Here is a 17,185-nt window from a genome sequence, read left to right as displayed (position 1 = left end):
TCTTAACCACTGCACCACCTAGGAAGTCCTTTCCCTCCCTTTTTTTTTTCAAGTTTTTATCACTTTTTTGTTTTTGTTTTTTAATTTTTATTAGAGTACAGTTGATTTACAATGTTGTGTTAGCTTATGCAGCAAAGTGAATCAGTTACACATATACATATATACATATACCCACTCCTTTCTAGATTCTTTTCCCAGCGCTTTCTTAATTATGGGACCCTGATCTTATCCAGAGCTTCCAGCTTTTGATGAATATTAATTGAAATCAAAGAGGCAAAAGATTCCCCAGGTGTCCTTTCATTACCTTGGTGGGAGATGAGGCCAGGTGCTTTGAAAAAAAGCTTTTTTATCATTTTCCCAGCCATGTTCATACCCCCTAAAGCCACTTTGCTAGGGAGGAAACAGAGAAGGGCCGATACTGACACCCTGCGGACAGGGCCTAGCGTCAGGATGCAGAGCCTGAATGTCCATCTTTTCTTTCCTCAGTGGATCCAGGGATAGAGAATGAGGGATAACAAGAGATAATGAGACTTGTCCCATTAACTCTGTGGGGCACCAAGATAATTCAGGCCTGGGGAAAGTGGTCCCACTGCCCAGGAGCTCAAGGTCAGAATGCAGTTAGTGAGGCCAGATTTGATGTTGAGTCTTGGAACTTAATCAATCCCCTCCTGTAGGGATTGGGGGAGGACGTTTCACCAGAAATATCCAGGTGAGTCCTGGAACTAGGGATTAGGTCTAAAGAGCCTCGATTGCCAGCAAGGAATCAATTTCTGAGCCGGTTTCCTTCTCTGTAAAGTCAAGTGGTTGGACTCATTTTTTGAATGCTTGCGGGTTTGTGGTATAAGAATAGTTACTAGTAAGGTCCCTTATACGTAGGCAGTCGTTCTGTCCCACTCGTTCTCTTATTTTAGGCTCAAAGCGGGGGATAAAGCAAAGAAGGTATTTTTATTATAATTTGTCGTTGTTATTGTTATTGTTCCCATGTTGCGATGCAGGAGTCGCCTCCCCAGCCAGGCTTGAACCACGCTACTGTCCACTGACGGCTCTTCGCCTTCTTCCTTCCATCCTCGCGCCATGACGACCGCTGCGGCCCGCGGGACCTCACAGCCGGCGGGACCTGACAGCCGGCGGGGAGCAGCGCCGAAATACTTTGTCCCGAGCGCGCCGCCGTAGCCCGCCCGTGGCCGCGCTATGCCCCTTTCCACCCAGGCGCGAGCGCCGCAGTGGGCGGGCCTTCACGCTCCGCCCGTCGTGCGTCGGTGCGTGAGTTCGGCCCCCACGAGCTCCCCGGCGATCTTGAGCTCACGCCCGGCTTCTCCTCAGCCTTGAGCTGCGCGCCGCCATCGCCGTCATGCTAGGCGCCGCTGTCCGCCGCTGTTCGGTAGCAGCAGCCGCAGTCGCCCGGACCAGCCCCGGAGGCCTCCTGCGCCCCACTCCGGCCCCCGGCCCCGCCGCCGGTAAGGCCCCCGCCTGCCACTGTCCGCTCCCGCGTGTCCTTGCGGTGACCTGGGCCCCCGCCGCCACGCGAGGGCAGGCTCGCCCAGAGGCCTAGCTGCTGCCCCGCGGGGCCGGTGGCCGAACCTGGTGACCGCTGGCCGTTCTCGCCGCCTCCTCGAGCTGTGGAGGACTCGAGGGCGCGCCCCCGGGGCCTCGCTCGACGCGACTTCCTGGTGCGGGCACCGCGGACCGGTCAAGTGTGGACCTGCTGTGGGCACCAAGGAGGGGGCGCAGCGCACCTCCCGCGCCCACCGGAACCCTCCGGTGCCCGGGCCGTCCACCGTGCCCCGGCGCCGACCCCGCGGCCACCTGACTGGGAATGGCCACCGGCGGCCTGCAGCGCTTCGGCGAAGGTGACATTGAGCTCAGGGTAGGGGCGGGGGTGGTCCCTCCGGGGACCCCGGCACCGCCACCCCCGGCGTCTTCCGAAAACATGTTATATACTTCTTTGTGCGACACAGTATATAGTCTTTCCATCCGACATTTCACTGTTAGCTTTAGAGACTGCTGTGCCACGTTCCAGTTCTTCCATTCTTAGGACAGATCGACGTGTGTGGTTGTTTCCTGAGGTCTGGAGGAGAGCCTGACTGTTGATAGGTCTTACGATAAGAATATTACTGTTTCGAAAAATTGGGTACCACAGCCCCAGGAATCCTGAGTTCTTCAAACATGGGGAAGCTTAATTTTTTGCTTCCGGTTAGAAGCCTGATTGCTGTTTCTTATTTTCCCTTCCCCCTATATGTGTTCCGGGAGACTTTGTGTCCAGCACTGAACTTTTAATTATTGTAACTGCACTTTGATTTTGGTCTGTGATGGTAGTATATGCTACATTGTGACATTTGGCCCCTAAGCCCGCATATTTAAACATGTGAACTTAAACTCTTCATAAGTTTGGAGATAGTGATTTATCTCCTAGGCGTTCTAGTCACCCTCTTTAGGGTAATTCATAAACAAAGCTTTATTTTAGGTGTTGTCGTGTAAACCTAAATATTTGCCACAAGGAGGCAGTCTTGGTTACATTCGTGTCAGCCACTTTCTAGCTGTGTGACCTTGGACATAGTTAAACCTAAAGACTAGGTTTCCTCATCTTTAAAATTGGGATAATGTTTAGTAGTTGTGAGGTTTAAATGAGATAATGTTAACTCTTAGCACCTTTCCTGGCGCAAATGCTTAATACGTATTTGCTCTTTTATAGTGTATTTCATTTTTGCATATTGTAGGTGAGGTTTGTTAATAGTGTGAGACTGAAGACGTTTTATGCAGTTAAAAGTCAAAAAGGACTAAGATTCTTGGATGAGGCTATCCAAAGTCAAATGAAGGAGCTCTGGAGGGGTTAACCTGAGGGGCTGCAAGTTTGCAACAGATAAGTAGCAATCCAAATTCCATATTTGGTCCCAGAAGAAGCCTCCAACTTGAAACAGAATTGTTTTCCAATAACTGCTGAATTAGATAATTCAGTGTTTTGAATAATGGTTAGATTCTTAAAAGTTACACAATCCTGCCACCTATTCCTTACCCTGATAGCTCTGGAAAGGGGGGAGGGGTCTCTGCTTTTCCTTTCTTGGTGCAGGGCAAAATTTAAGTAGCACTTTTTATTACCTTCCAACCTTTTCTGCACCACTCCCACATTTATAGATTTCCAGCCTTTGGGCCCCAAGGTTCATGACTGCTCTTAAGTCTTGTACCTGCATAAAGAACCTTGCCTTTGAGCTTGTTCCTGCAGCCTCCACATTATTCACTTCTTTCCATTATTCCTAGAATCACCACCACCAAAATGTCCATTCTTTGAACCTTGTCTGAGCTGAGTAGTTATTGAAGGGGATTAATGAGCCCCTTAATTTTTCTAAGTATGTTAGCCTTTTTTTTTAAAGATTGCTTAACTGAATGCCAAAAAGCAATGTTAGGAATAGGTTTTTAGATTGTAGCCCTAGAAATGTCCCAATTTTTTTACAGCTGCTTCTCTTTTCCTACTCTGGAATCTTCAGTTTATATAAAAGTACTAAGGAATTGTTTTCCAGAATAGTTTACCATACAAGCCTCAAAACTAGGTGGAAGTGCTGTACTTAATTAGGGGTGGTGTGAGGGAGGGAAAGAATGCCTATATAGTTTACTGAAAAATCAAAATGTTAAGCATGTCCATATCTAGAAGAATGGATCCTGCTCTACACATTACTGGAATTAGGACTATAAACCACGTGGGAGAGTACGTTTTTCCCAACCTAGAGGCTATGTGTGTTCCCAGTGCTTGCTTGGTATGCTATAAATAGTTGTCTCATGCAAGGTTTTTGTTTTTTGTTTTTGAATACAACCAGTTTGTAATTTGGGACTCTCAGAAGAAAGGTGAACAAATTGTCAAAGGTAATCCATCTATCTCCCTGTCTAGGATTTGCGGTTGCTGGCCATCTTTTTCATAGTTAGAAAACAAAACAAAGCCACAGTCATTTAGTGAAATCCATGCTCATGCCCAGCAGTGAGCAAAAGAAATTTATTATCATGAACCACTTTTTGGGTGGTTGGAAAGGTACACTTAATAATTACCTCTGGGGAGAGAATTATAGACTTCATTTTTCTTGGGTAAATACTTAGAAGGGGAATTATTGGGTATGGTAGCTGTGTATTTAACTTGATAAGGAACTGCTAAGCAGTTTATGCTTGATTATATACTTGCACTTTAAGTATTCTGCTAAGGATAGCTTTAGTTTTTGAAAAAGGTAGTTTACAAATTTTTGGTAACAGTAGGCTAAACTGTTTTTGATATGTTAATCCTTTAAAATCCTTTAAAAATAACTAGAAATTATACCAAGCTTATCTAATTCATATAATGAGAACTGCAATTTGAAGAATGTTGCATTTCTATAAATTATGATTTCCATAAATAGAAGATCAATCAAGACATTTCTAGATAAGGATTAATTTAAAGCTACCATTCATTGAGTACCTACCTACAAGGTACTAAGGCCTGGCAAAGTGTTATCTGGCTTTCACTTTTAATCAGCATACTCTGCTAAGGTAGTGGTATCCCCATTTTACAGATAAGGAATATACAACTTGAGTTAATTTTACTAGGGTCAAACGGCGGGAGAGTGAAGAGCCTAGAAGTGTTTGACTAGGCTCCTCTGCCTCCTAAAACTCAAAGGTAGAAATACCTTTTCCCACCTCCTGCTCCATTCAGAGACTATTTGGAAAGAATTCAAATTTCTTAACTCCCAATTCACTGTCCATTTGACAGGCAAAAACTAAAAATGGGAAAGCTTTTCATATGGTACTGGAAAAGGTATATTGATTGGGAGCAGAATGCTAAATGTTTCCTATTTTCTTGATAGTGTTATATTAAAAAACCTCACTTCTTAGAAATCTAATAAAACTTTTTTTCCCATTGGGTGTAAGTCACTTTTTTAAATTAGAATGTTAGGTCAGGGGGCTGTAGTTTGATAAAAACAGTTTTTAAATTACCATTGCTTTGTCAGGATGTGTAATTTATTTTGAAATATAATTTAATGGAGAGCATAAGGGATTTTTTTGTTTTTTGGGGGTTTTTTTTTTTTCAATTTGTCAAGAAAATGTATCATAAATTTGCTTAAGAACTAGAACGGACATTATTTCTTTTTTTTTCTTTTTTTTCTTTTTTTGGGACATTATTTCTTTTGGCCCCGCTGTGCAGCCTGTGGGATCTTAGTTCCCCAGTCAGGGATTGAACCCAGGGCCCTTGGCAGTGAAAACTCAGAGTCCAAACCACTGGACAACCAGGGGGTTCCCAAGAATGGACATTATTTCAAATTAGGAATTAATACTCTGCTTATCATAAAAATAAGAATACAAAAAAATAGCTTTTCCTTCCAAAGATAACACTTAACAATTACATGTCAGCATTACACATTAGGGGGATAAAAGCATAAACATACATATATAATACTTTTTGCTTTTCTATGCTTAATTTTTAAGACTTTTTTCAAACCAGTACATAAGATTTGTTTCATTTGACCTGCTGAATAATTTTCCTACCATGACGTACATAGTTGTTTCAAAACTTAATGCATTAAGTGTATTTAATACCACCGAACTGTATATTTAGAAATGGTTAAGATGGTAAATTTTATGTTATGTGTATTTTAAGACACACCAAAAAAAGAAAAAATTTATGTATTGGCGAGACATGTCAAGTACTACTTCTGTACCTTGAAGTTATTGCTCTTTCTCCCCTGTAGCTATCCAGTCAATTCGCTGCTACTCCCATGGGTCACATGAGACAGATGAGGAGTTTGATGCTCGCTGGGTGACATACTTCAATAAGCCAGATATTGATGCTTGGGAATTGCGTAAAGGTAATTGGAACATAGGCATATGTATCTATTTTAGTGTAGAATTATGAACTGCTGGGTAGTCTTCCACTATTTTGTTGAAAGTAACTACAGTTAACCCTTGAAAAACTTGGGGTTAGGGACACTGGCACCCACCCCCACGTAGAAAATCCACATATAACTTTACAGTTGGCCCCCCTTATCCACAGTTCTGTGTCCAAGGTTCTCCATCTACAAACTCAACGAACTTCAGATCATGTAGCATTGTAGTATTTATTGAAAAAAAATGCACATGTAAGTGGACCTGTACAGTTCAAATCCATGTTGTTCAAGGGTCGACTGTATTTTGAAAACGTGTCATGTAAGCTGGGTATTGTCATGCATCTTACAATTAGGAAAGCTTATGTATCCAGAGTGAGTGTTTCCTGTAAAGCAGGGTTTTAAAAGAGGCACAGTTGACATTTGGGGTCAGACAGTTCTTTGTTGCAAGGGCTCTCCTTTGCATTGTAGGATATTTAGCAGCATCCTTGGTTTCTACCCACTAGATGCCAACACCCCCACACACCCCTAGTTGTGACAATGAAAAACATCTCCTGGGGGACAGCATTATTACTGCTATAATGATAGGCCAAGGTGAGCAAGATTTAACAGTTGTGTAACTTTTAGATAATTTGTGCAAATAGTCATTTGGTTCTCTTCCCCACTTGGTAAAAGTTGGGGGTTTTTGTTATTTTTATTCTCAGTTATGATTTGTCTTGCCCTGAATAAGTGTCCAGTCTGAGTAAGCTAGAACTTGTTAATCTTAAATTTGCAAATGCACATTTTAACATAAGTAAGTAGCATTAATAATAACCAGGCTAGTAGACTGGTAGATAACTAATTTTATGTGTAGGCAGTTTATCTCAGACCAAGAGTTCATTCTCTGTGACTATACTCTAGCATTGCAGCTGCTGGTGTCCTTTGTTTAAATATTTTAAAATAAATAAAAGCAGGAAACCTAAGTGCTTCATGCTTCTCTTCAGGAATGTAATGACTCCATTTAGCTACAACTGGGGAAATTTTTGGATAATCTTGAGTAGAAGTAATGAAAAGAACATCAGTTCTGCATTCCCATTAAGAGAATCCTAGATTGTATGATGTGTCATTTTGTGCAGAGCCAAAAGTAATCATGCCGTCATTTTCTGGTTGAATGTTTATGACTGTGCACTGATGGTTCTCTGTATCTCCTTAATGCCCTCATTTGGGCTTCATTACCTCCTTAAGCATTTTTAGATTATTTTCCAAACAGGTCTGTTTTAAAGCAATCAAAGTACATACATTGTACTAAGAGTTAAAGATATGAGTTGAAAATGACCCTCTTGTTTGAGAAGAAACCAGCTAATTGAAAATAGTGTTTGCATTTAAGAAAACTCTTGAGTTTTTTTCCTTCAGTCTGCATGCTACTGCCCTGGGAATGGAAGTGCCATGTCCTTACCTCTGGACCACCAGGGAATTCCCAAATATTTTATTTTAGAGATAAGAGAATAGAAGCCCAAACAGAAAAGATCACATGTCTATGGTTCAATAAAAATATAGGTAACTAAAACATAGTTTAAGTGAGGATGTTCCAGGTTGATATGACCCCTCTTTTTAATTTAACAGGGATGAACACGCTTGTTGGCTATGATCTGGTTCCAGAACCCAAAATCATTGATGCTGCTTTGCGGGCATGCAGACGCTTAAATGATTTTGCTAGTGCAGTTCGCATCCTAGAGGTTGTTAAGGTCAGTGAAATAACAATGCTGTAAGTTTTTCTGGAAGTAGGTGGACAACTGATTAGGTATTGGCATATTCTGTGTTTTTGAATTTGTTAAAATACCTAAAATTAGTCTTTATATAGCTAGAGGGATTGTACATTGTGGTTACAGTCTTTTTGGGAGGTGGTTTGGTAAAATTCAGGGACTAAAAATTGTGCTTGATACCCATTTGTTCAGCAATCCTGTTTGCGAATTTATCTTAAAGAAATAATTAAGAACGTACAGCATCTTAATGTTGTAGAAGTGTGTTCAACATTAAAGGTATTTATGGGGACTTCCCTGGTGGCACAGTGGTTAAGAATCCGCCTGCCAATGCAGGGGACACAGGTTTGATCCCTGGACTGGGAGGATCCCACGTGCCTCGGGGCAACTGTGCCTGTTTGACACAACTACTGAGCCTGCACACTTAGAGCCCATGCTCCACAACAAGAGAAGCCACCGCACTGAGAAGCCTGCGCACCGCAACGAAGAGTGGCCCCCACTCACTGCAACTAGAGAAAGCCCTCATGCAGCCAATAAATAAAAAAATAAATTCATTAAAAAATAAAATAAAGATATTTATAGTATATTAACTGAAGGCAATTATGAAGTAATTTTTGTGGTATATAACCCCATTTTATTAGAAAGTATAGAGAGAATGATCAAAATGTAAGAGGATATGTGCTTATTCTCCTCCCTCTTACTTGATTATAGTTTCTAATTTTTCTGTAATGAAAAAATTAATGCATTGAATTTTAAATTAGAATTTTATAATTAAAAAAATACAATTAAGGAGACCTAGAATTTGTTAAAGATAGAAGAGTAATAGCTTGGCACTGTCTTAGTCCATTTGATTTTTAATATTTGTCCCTGAGGAACCTTGTGACAATATAGGTGTAATTGTATGTTATGGTGAGTATTCATCAAAACTCTCTTGTCTTGGAAATAAGTATTCTCTAAGTGTAGCTCTCCATGAAAAGACATTATGTTCTATAAGAAAGAAATTCAAGGTCTGTAAGAGGGAAAGTATGACATTATCTAAAATGGGTAAGATAATTAAGGGTTCTGTAGGCTATCAATCCATTCAGCACCAGTAGTTAATTCAGTTAGGGTCTCAAATTGAGGCAAATCAGAAAACTTTTTTTCCGTGTTAACTTAATTATTCCTGTTGCCTGTTGGGCACATTTAATTGCCATCACAAAATTCTGTCATCACCACCTTCTTTTCCAATAACTCGAGTCTTTAAAATGTTTTTTCCCTTGGATTTAGTCCAATTGCCTTAGTCTCCAGGTATCTTAAAAACCTACCTTGGATAGTGCCTACATAAGTTGCTCTCTTTTTGAACAAATATGTTAACTTAAAAGTAGGTGACTTGTATTCTCTGCTACTGGCCTCTGCATATGTGATTAAAAGCATTTTCAAGTTAATTTTGGTAACAGAGACAGCTTTTCAGAGCTAAATGTGAATATTTTCTTTGCCAATAGGACAAAGCAGGACCTCATAAGGAAATCTACCCCTATGTCATCCAGGAACTTAGACCAACTTTGAATGAACTGGGAATCTCCACTCCAGAGGAACTGGGCCTTGACAAAGTATAAACCCCATAGGTAAGCTACATACCTGAATAAGGCAGGAAAGAATCCAGGGAGGGGTAAGTGAGTGGTATTTCAGTATCTCAGAGTAAGACCTTTTTGTGGCCTTGTTAGAGGCTGTGAGCTTAGAGATTTAGAGAGGAGTACCTATGTTTAAGGAGCTAGAATTGTTGTTTCTAGTTGTTATAATTACTCTTTTACTGGTGTAAAGTCAAGTAAAAGCCTTATTTTAAAATCTGTATAAAATATTTCAAGCATAAAGAATAGCATAGGGAATAACTGTAGCAACACCCCAATTTTGAGATATTATTTTTGCCATGTTTGCTTTAGTTTCCCCCCTCCCCCAAGAAACGACAGTTTTCACATAGAGTTGAAGCCCTCTCTGTACCTTTTCCCTAATTCCAGCCCTTTAAACTAAACTCCCTTTAAACTAGCCTTCCTCCAACTGAAGGTAGTCTACTACATACAAGGTGTTCATCATGCATGCTTTTATGCATGGTTTTTTTGCATCTGTTTATTTTTAACAGCAAGGTTTTGTTGATTTGATGCTTCTGTTTTTGTGTGCCCAAGTTGGAATATAATAGTTAACTGATATTCATTGATAATAAAAACTTATTCGATACCATGTCCTCTTGGAAAGACAGATGAGGTAATAAAACCAGCCACAGGGTTGCCAGAGTAGTAAGCAGTATGCAGAAAATCTTTTGTAAAACAAAATATATAAGTAATAACATATATTTATTTTATTTTACAAATAGTGTCTATAACTCTTACTGTGTCAGGTACTGTTTTATGAGCTTTATAAATATTAATTCATTTAATCCTCATAAACTGTCCTGTGAGGTACTTACTGTTATTGTAATTATTCCCATTTTACTATTTTACTGATGAGGAAACTGAGGCACCTTGTCCAAGGTCATACAAGTAGTGGAGGAACCCACATTTAAACCAAGGCAGCCTGTCTCCAGAGTCCATTGCTTTTACTATGCCACACATCCTTTGTAGGCATTGCAGTACTGAGGCATTTACTAAGGCCATACTCTTATTTCTCAGAGTTAAATAGAGGATTTGCTTCCTAAGAGTAAGAAGTTTTAAGAGCTAGTATCAGATCCCTCACAGGATAAAGAACCAGTGAGCCTGGTTAGGGTAGCATTCGTGAACACCTAATTTCATACCTAATAAGCACTTATTTAAAAATCTTAGAACTCAAAAGAATCCCTGCATTCAATCTTCCTACTGACAAAGTAAACAGAAAATGCCTGGGGTTTTATAATCCAATTTTGAGGTATCTTTTTACAGCTTGCTTTGGAGCAGGAGTCTTAATTTATCTTTGTCCACCCCTATGCCACCACCTCCTCCTCCTCCTCCCTGAAGCCAGATAGCACATCTTTGTAAAATGTGGAACGGCTTTCATTTATCAAGTATTATTCCAGGGAGTTTAGAAGATCTTTGTTATATAGGATATTTTGTAGCTGCAGTAATACTGTATTTCTTTTACTTAAAATTTTTTTAAGAGGGCAACTCCCCAACACTTTTCTGATTGGAAAAGAAGACTACCCCAATAATTACCAGGTGTATAACAACAAAAAACTAAACAGCTAGTACCTGGTGTGTTGATTGCAGGCAGGATTAAGTAAGAGCAGAAGAGACCACACAGAGGCAGTGGTTTTCTTCAGCTGTTGCTCTGAAAGTTATTTTTAGTAAGATTACTTGTTTTCTTTATTTCCTAGCTAATTTTTCATGTTTTCTCTTACAGATGGGCTTCCCAAGGATTTATTGATAATGCTACTTGATTGTAAACAAACACCTGGAAATACTGATGATAACATATTACCTTATTTGAACAAGTTTTCCTTTGTGGAGTACCAAACTATGTAAATGTAACTTGGACTTTAATAAAAGGGAAATGAGTTTGAACTGAAATTAGGTATTGTTTCATGTGTTTGCATTGAAAAGCAAAAGAACTATTATAGGGTTGTTAGTTTCACTGTTTGGTTGCCACCTTATATGCTGAGAGAATGGCTTCAATTCTCTGGAAACCACCCAACATGAAAGTCAGCTACATAAACATATTTGGGTGCACTGGCTGGTAATTTAGCTAAAAATTAAAAATCATTTATGTTGAATTTTCTTGTTGACAGGGCCAGCAAGTACCCTGGACTTATGGGATTGGTTCTCTGTAGGGATAGATCAAATTGTGTACCTTCCCCCAGACGGGTGAAATGAAGTTTTGAAGTGGTCATTGAGATAGTCTTGAGGATGTACTGTGTAGTAGCCAGTCCCTGCATACTTTACCCCTAAATACTTAGTGCCTCTTTCCTTCCTTACCTGTTCTTCCCTAGCAGTACAGTGTTAGCCTTGGACATCAAAGAATTTGCTGGGGTAGATTTGGAGGCTTTCTGCTTAAAAGAACTGAGTAAATGAGTTTACTTCTTGAAAAAATAAAATACATAAATCCTGTCTTACCTTTGAAGCCCCATAATACTGGAAACCAGCTGCTGGATCAAGAGGTTTTAGGTTTGAGTGACTTCTAATACATCCAGTTCAGACTGCAGCATCAGGCTAATTGGATTAATATTAGGTTGAAATTTAGATGTCTGCTCTCCTAAAGCCATGTAAGGAAATATTAGTAAAATCAGTTCGGGGGTACTTCCCTGGCAGTTAAGCCTCCGTGCTTCCACTGCAAGGGGCATGGGTTCGATTGGGGAGCTATGATCCTGCATGCCCCGCAGCGTGTCCAAAAAAAGAAAAAAAAAGGTAAAATCGGTCTTGGTAAGGTTTGACACAAATGACCTTTTATAAAAGGCTGATTACTTACCCAAAAGTCCCCCTTTTTAAGAAGTAGAAATGTGAAGCTAACAATATTTATGGTCTACTTCTTTTAGGTAGAGCTAGAACAGAGTCACAGCTTGTTGACGGGTAGGGCTTCTACCCTAGCAGAATGGGGTCTCTAGCTTTTTCTTTCCCTACTCTTTGTTTTGAAAATTTTCAGACCAATTAATGGTTTACTACATTTGTTTTGTCCTAGTATATATACACTTTTTTTCCTTAATCATTTGAAACTAAGTTTCAGACATGACACTTTACCCCTAAATACTTAAGCAACATCTAAGAAAGAGGAATTTCTCCTAAATAACCACAGTACTGTGAATGTGCTTCAAGAAGTTTGGCATAAAATATATACAGTTGATTTTTCTGAGGAGTCCAGGCCAGTGGTGTAGAATGTCCTGTATCTGCATCTTCCTGATTGTTTCCTCATACTAAAATCTAGTTAAACGTTTTGGGCAAGAATATGGTTGCTCCCCGCCCCTGTGCCCCACTTATCTGCAGTTTTGCTGTCTGCAGTTTTGCTTTCTGCAGTTTGTTACCCATACTAAACTGTGGTCCAAATATATTAAATGGAAAATTCCAAAAATAAACAAGTTTTAAATTGAGCGCTGTTCTGAGTAGCGTGATGAAATCTTTTGCCTTCTCTCTCCATCCCATCCATCCCATTAGTCACTTAGTAGCTGTCTTAGTTATCAGATTGATTGTCATTGTATCACGGTGCTTGTGTTCAAGTAATTTTACTTAATAATTTCCCCAAAGTACAGGAGTAGTAATGCTGCCAGTTTGCATATGCCAGAGAGAACCTGTAAAGTGCTTCTTTTAAGTGAAAAGGTGAAAGTTCTTGACTTAAGGAAAGAAAAAAAGTCCTATGCTGAGGTTGCTAAGATCTACACTAAGAAAAACTCTTCAATCTGATATCGTGAAGAAGGAAAAAAATGTGTGCTGGTTTTGCGGTTGAACCTTGAACTGCAAAAGTTAAGCCACAGTGAGAGATAAGTGCTTAGTTAATATGGAAAGACATTAAATTTGTACAATAAGATATTTTGAGGGAGACATCACATTCACTTAACTTTTATTACAGTACATTGTAGTTATTAATTATTGTTAATCTCTTACTGTGCCTAATTTATAAATTAAACGTTTTCATAAGTATGTATAGGAAAAAACATAGTCTTTACAGGGTTTGGTACTATCCCCAGTTACAGGCATCCACTGGGGGTCCTGGAATGTATCCCCCGTGTGTAAGGGAGTATGATGTGAGATTCCAATTATATCCCAAGAGGGACATGATTGTTAGTATGTCCTAGTGTTTTTTTTTACTACATCTACCCATCAGCCAATGGAAGGCAACACAATGTAGCAAGAGTGAGAAAACAGTTTGTATTCAGACCTATGTTCAAATCCCATTCTACTATATAGCAGTTATATGACTATGGATAAGTTAGCTAACCTTCCTGTGCTTCTGTTTTATGATCTGAAAATGAGAGCTACTTTGCAGCTTAAAATGAGAATGAAAGATTAGTAAGATTAGGTCTTATTTATTATAATCATTTTTATAATCATGATGCTTGGGAAAATGGTTTAAGCCTAGCCATTCTTTAGGAGTTTCCTGGTGGTCTAGTGGTTAGGATTCAGCACTTTTACTGCCATGGCCTGGGTTCAATCCCTGGTTGGGAAACATTCTGCAAGCCGTGTGGCCAAAAATCCAAGAAACCAAAATTTATTTTCTCACAATTCTGGAGACTGGAAGTTCAGGATCAAGGTGCCAGCAAGGTTGGTTTCTGATGAGGTCTGTCTTTCTGGCTTGCAGATAGCTGCCTTCTCTCAGTATCCTCAAAAGGCATTTTTCTCTGTGTGTACACATTTCTGGTGTCTTTTTTTTTTTTTTTGCCACACTGCACAGCATGCAGGATCTTAGTTCCCCAACCAGGGATTGAACCCGTGTCCCCTTCAGTGGAAGAGCAGAGTCCTAACCACTGGACCACCAGGAAATTCCCTGGTGTCTCTTTTCTTATAAGGACACCAATCCTATTGGATTACAGCTCCACCCTTATGACCTCATTTAACCTTAATCGCCCACTTAAAGGCTGTGGCTCCAAAAAAAGGCACACTGGGGGTTAGGGCTTCAACATATAAATTTGGGTGGGTGGAGGCACAATTCAGTCCATAACATCAAAGACATACACCTGACTGGTATAAAAAGAGGTTAGGCTTTTGAGGCAGATAAGTATTCAATTCTTATCTATACAACTTTGTGGCCTCCAGCAAATCAGTTAATCTCTGTGATTCTCACTTTCCTTATACATATGTGAAGTAGGTATGACAGTACCATATGAGGATGCTATGAGGATTTGGAATATCTCTTCCCTAGAGGGAGATGACATGAATTAAGGTGGGGCTTAAGGTGGGGCTGGTGACCTGGAAACCCAGAAAGACCTGCAGATTCATGGGCTCCGTGTGTCAGTTATCTGTGCTCTACCAATAATAGGAAAAATCAAAGGGTAAAGTCTGAAATCTAGTGAGATGGGAAAAGAAAACCTCAGAAGTAGCAGGATAAAAAATTCACCCCGATGAACACATGCAAAAATCCTCAACAAAGTAGTAGGAAACAAAAGTCAACAATATATTAAAAGGATCATATAACATTATCAAGTGGGATTTATTCCAGGAATAAATGCAAGGATGGTTCAATATCCACAAATCAATCAACATGATACAGTCAGTCCTCCACATATGAATCTTCAAGTTGTGAACTTTCAAAGATGCAAACATGCATTTGCATGGCCAATCATGTAAGTTAGTTCACATGTCTGGCATACTTTTCAAGGTACTGTACTATAAGATTTTAAAAGTTTATTTTTTGTGTTTGTTTTTTATGTATTATTTGTGTGAAAGGTATTATAAACCTGTTGCAGTACACTACTATATAGCCGATTGTGTTAGTTGGTACCTAGCCTAACTTTGTTGGAATTTATGAACAAAATGGACTTACAAATGTTCTCTTGGAACAGAACTTGTTTGTATGTAGGGGACTTACCGTACATCACATTAACAAAATAAAGGATGAAAACTGTATGATCATCTCAACAGATGCAGAAAAAGCACAGGACAAAATTCAACATCCAGAAAAAAAAAAATTCAACATCCATTTATGATAAAAAAAAAACAAAAATAAAAACCAACAACACTCAACAAAGTGGGTATAGAGGGAATGCACTTCAACATAATAAAAGCCATATATGATAAGCTCATAGTTAACATCATACCCAATGATGAAAGCTAAAAGCTTTTTTCTAACACCAGGAACAAGACAAGGATGCCTACTCTCATCACTTTTATTCAACACAGTATTGGAAGTCCTAGAGAGCAATTAGACAAGAAAAAGAAAGAAAACGTTTCCAGAAGGAAGAAGTGAAACTGTTACTATTTGCAGATGACCTATTATATATAGAAAACCCTAAAGACTCCACCAAAGAAAGTGTTAGAACTAATAAAAAACAAATTCTGTAAAGTAGCAGGGTAAAAAGTCAATATACAAAAATCTGTTACGTTTCCATACACTTACAAACTATCAGAAAGAGAAACTAAGAAAACAATCTCATTTATAATTGCATCAAAGAAAATAAAATACCTAGCAATAAATTTAATCAAGGTGAAAGACCTGTACACTGAGAAGTATAAGACGTTGATGAAAGAAATTGAATAAGACAAAAATAAATGGAAAGATATTCCATGCTTATGGACTGGAAGAATTAATATTGTAAATGTCCATAATACCCAAAACAATCTATAGATTCAATGCAATCCCTATCAAAATTACAGTGGCAGTTTTCACAGAAACAGAACAGAGTCCTTAAAATTTGTGCGGGATCACAAAATAGCCAAAACAATCTTGAGAGAGAAGAACAAAGCTGGAGGCATCATGTGCCCTGATTTCAAACTATATTACAAGGCTATAGCAATCAAAACAGTATAGTATTGGCAAACAAACAAACAAAACCAGACACAATGATCAGTGGAACAAAATAGAGAGTCCAGAAATAAACCCACACATGTATGATCAATTAATTTACAATAAAGAAGGCAAGAATATACAGTGGAGAAAGGAAAGTCTCCTCAGTAAATCATGTTGAGAAAACTGGACAGCCACACCCAAAAGAATAAAACTAGACTATCTTCCATCACACACAAAAATTAACTAAAAATGGATCAAAGAGTTGAATGTAAGACCAGGAATTGTAAAACTCCTAGAAGAAAACATAGGTGGTAAACTCCTTGACATCTGTCTTGGTGATTTTTTGGATTTGATACCAAAAGCAAAGGCAACAAAAGCAAATATAAACAAGTGGGACTACATCAAACTAAAAAGCTTTTGCATAGCAACAGAAACCAACAAAATTCAAAGGCAACCTACTGAATGGGAGAAAATCTTTGCAAATCATATATCTGGTAAGGGGTTAATATAAAAAAAAATCTACTTTAAATATGCACAGAGGGGGACTTCCCTGGTAGTCCAGCAGCTAAGCCTCCATGCTCCCAGTGCAGGGGGCCTGGGTTCAATCCCTGGTCAGGCAATTAGATCCCACATGCCACAGCTAAGAGTTTGCATGCCACAACTAAAGATCCTGCATGCCACAACTAAGACCTGGAGCAGCCAAGTAAAAAAATAAGTAAATAAAAGAGCCCTTCATTTTTAAAAAAAATTTTGTTTTTGGCTGTGTCCGGTCTTAATTGCGGCACGCGGGATCTTCGTTGCGGCATGCAGGATCTTTCTCTGCAGCACTCAGGCTCTTCATTGTGGCACACGGGCTTCTCTCAAGTTGTGGCGTATGTATTTTCTCTTCTCTAGTTGTGGCGCACAGGCTCCAGGGTGTGTGGGCTCTGTAGTTTGTGGCACGCAGTTTCTCTAGCTGAGGCGCGCAAGCTCAGTGCTTGTGGTGAGTGGGGCTAGTTGCCCCACAGCATGTGGGATCTTCCCTGACCAGTGACTGAACCCAAATTCCCTGCATTGGAAGGTGGACTCTACCACTGGACCACCAGGGAAGTCCAAGAGCCCTTTCTTAAAAAAAAATAAATTAAAAATAAACGTGGGCAGAGGACCTGAATAGGTATTCTTCCAAAGAAGACATACAGATGGCCAACAAGCACAAGAAAAAAAGTATCAAAATCACTAATCATCAGGGAAATGCAAATC

General features: G+C 39.5%; 1 protein-coding gene across 2 annotated transcripts; it reads left to right on the top strand.

The window, feature by feature from the left end:
- Positions 1-1,260: 1,260 nt before the first annotated feature.
- LOC130846504 (cytochrome c oxidase subunit 5A, mitochondrial) lies at positions 1,261-11,085 on the top strand. 2 transcript variants are annotated; one of them, XM_057724789.1, is made up of 5 exons: positions 1,261-1,457; positions 5,703-5,819; positions 7,437-7,558; positions 9,055-9,177; positions 10,919-11,085. In XM_057724789.1, the coding sequence occupies exons 1-4, from the start codon at positions 1,352-1,354 to the stop codon at positions 9,166-9,168; spliced, it is 459 nt and encodes a 152-aa protein (XP_057580772.1). In that variant the 5' UTR covers positions 1,261-1,351; the 3' UTR covers positions 9,169-9,177; positions 10,919-11,085. The 2 variants fall into 2 exon arrangements, with proteins under 2 accessions (XP_057580772.1, XP_057580773.1); XM_057724790.1 differs by lacking the exon at positions 1,261-1,457 and adding an exon at positions 1,467-1,850.
- Positions 11,086-17,185: the final 6,100 nt, after the last annotated feature.

The sequence above is a fragment of the Hippopotamus amphibius genome, chromosome 2 (assembly GCF_030028045.1).
Source record: "Hippopotamus amphibius kiboko isolate mHipAmp2 chromosome 2, mHipAmp2.hap2, whole genome shotgun sequence".
Classification (NCBI taxonomy): Eukaryota; Metazoa; Chordata; class Mammalia; order Artiodactyla; family Hippopotamidae; genus Hippopotamus; species Hippopotamus amphibius.
Note: the sequence above shows the minus strand (reverse complement) of the source record. Positions and strands in the feature narration are given on the sequence as shown.

Excerpts from the sequence above, each read along its gene's own strand:
- LOC130846504 (XM_057724789.1), top strand. The coding sequence starts at position 1,352 with ATGCTAGGCGCCGCTGTCCGCCGCTGTTCGGTAGCAGCAGCCGCAGTC. Across the intron at positions 1,458-5,702 it reads GGCCCCCGGCCCCGCCGCCG|CTATCCAGTCAATTCGCTGC; the intron begins GTAAGGCCCCCG and ends TCTCCCCTGTAG. Across the intron at positions 5,820-7,436 it reads TGCTTGGGAATTGCGTAAAG|GGATGAACACGCTTGTTGGC; the intron begins GTAATTGGAACA and ends TTAATTTAACAG.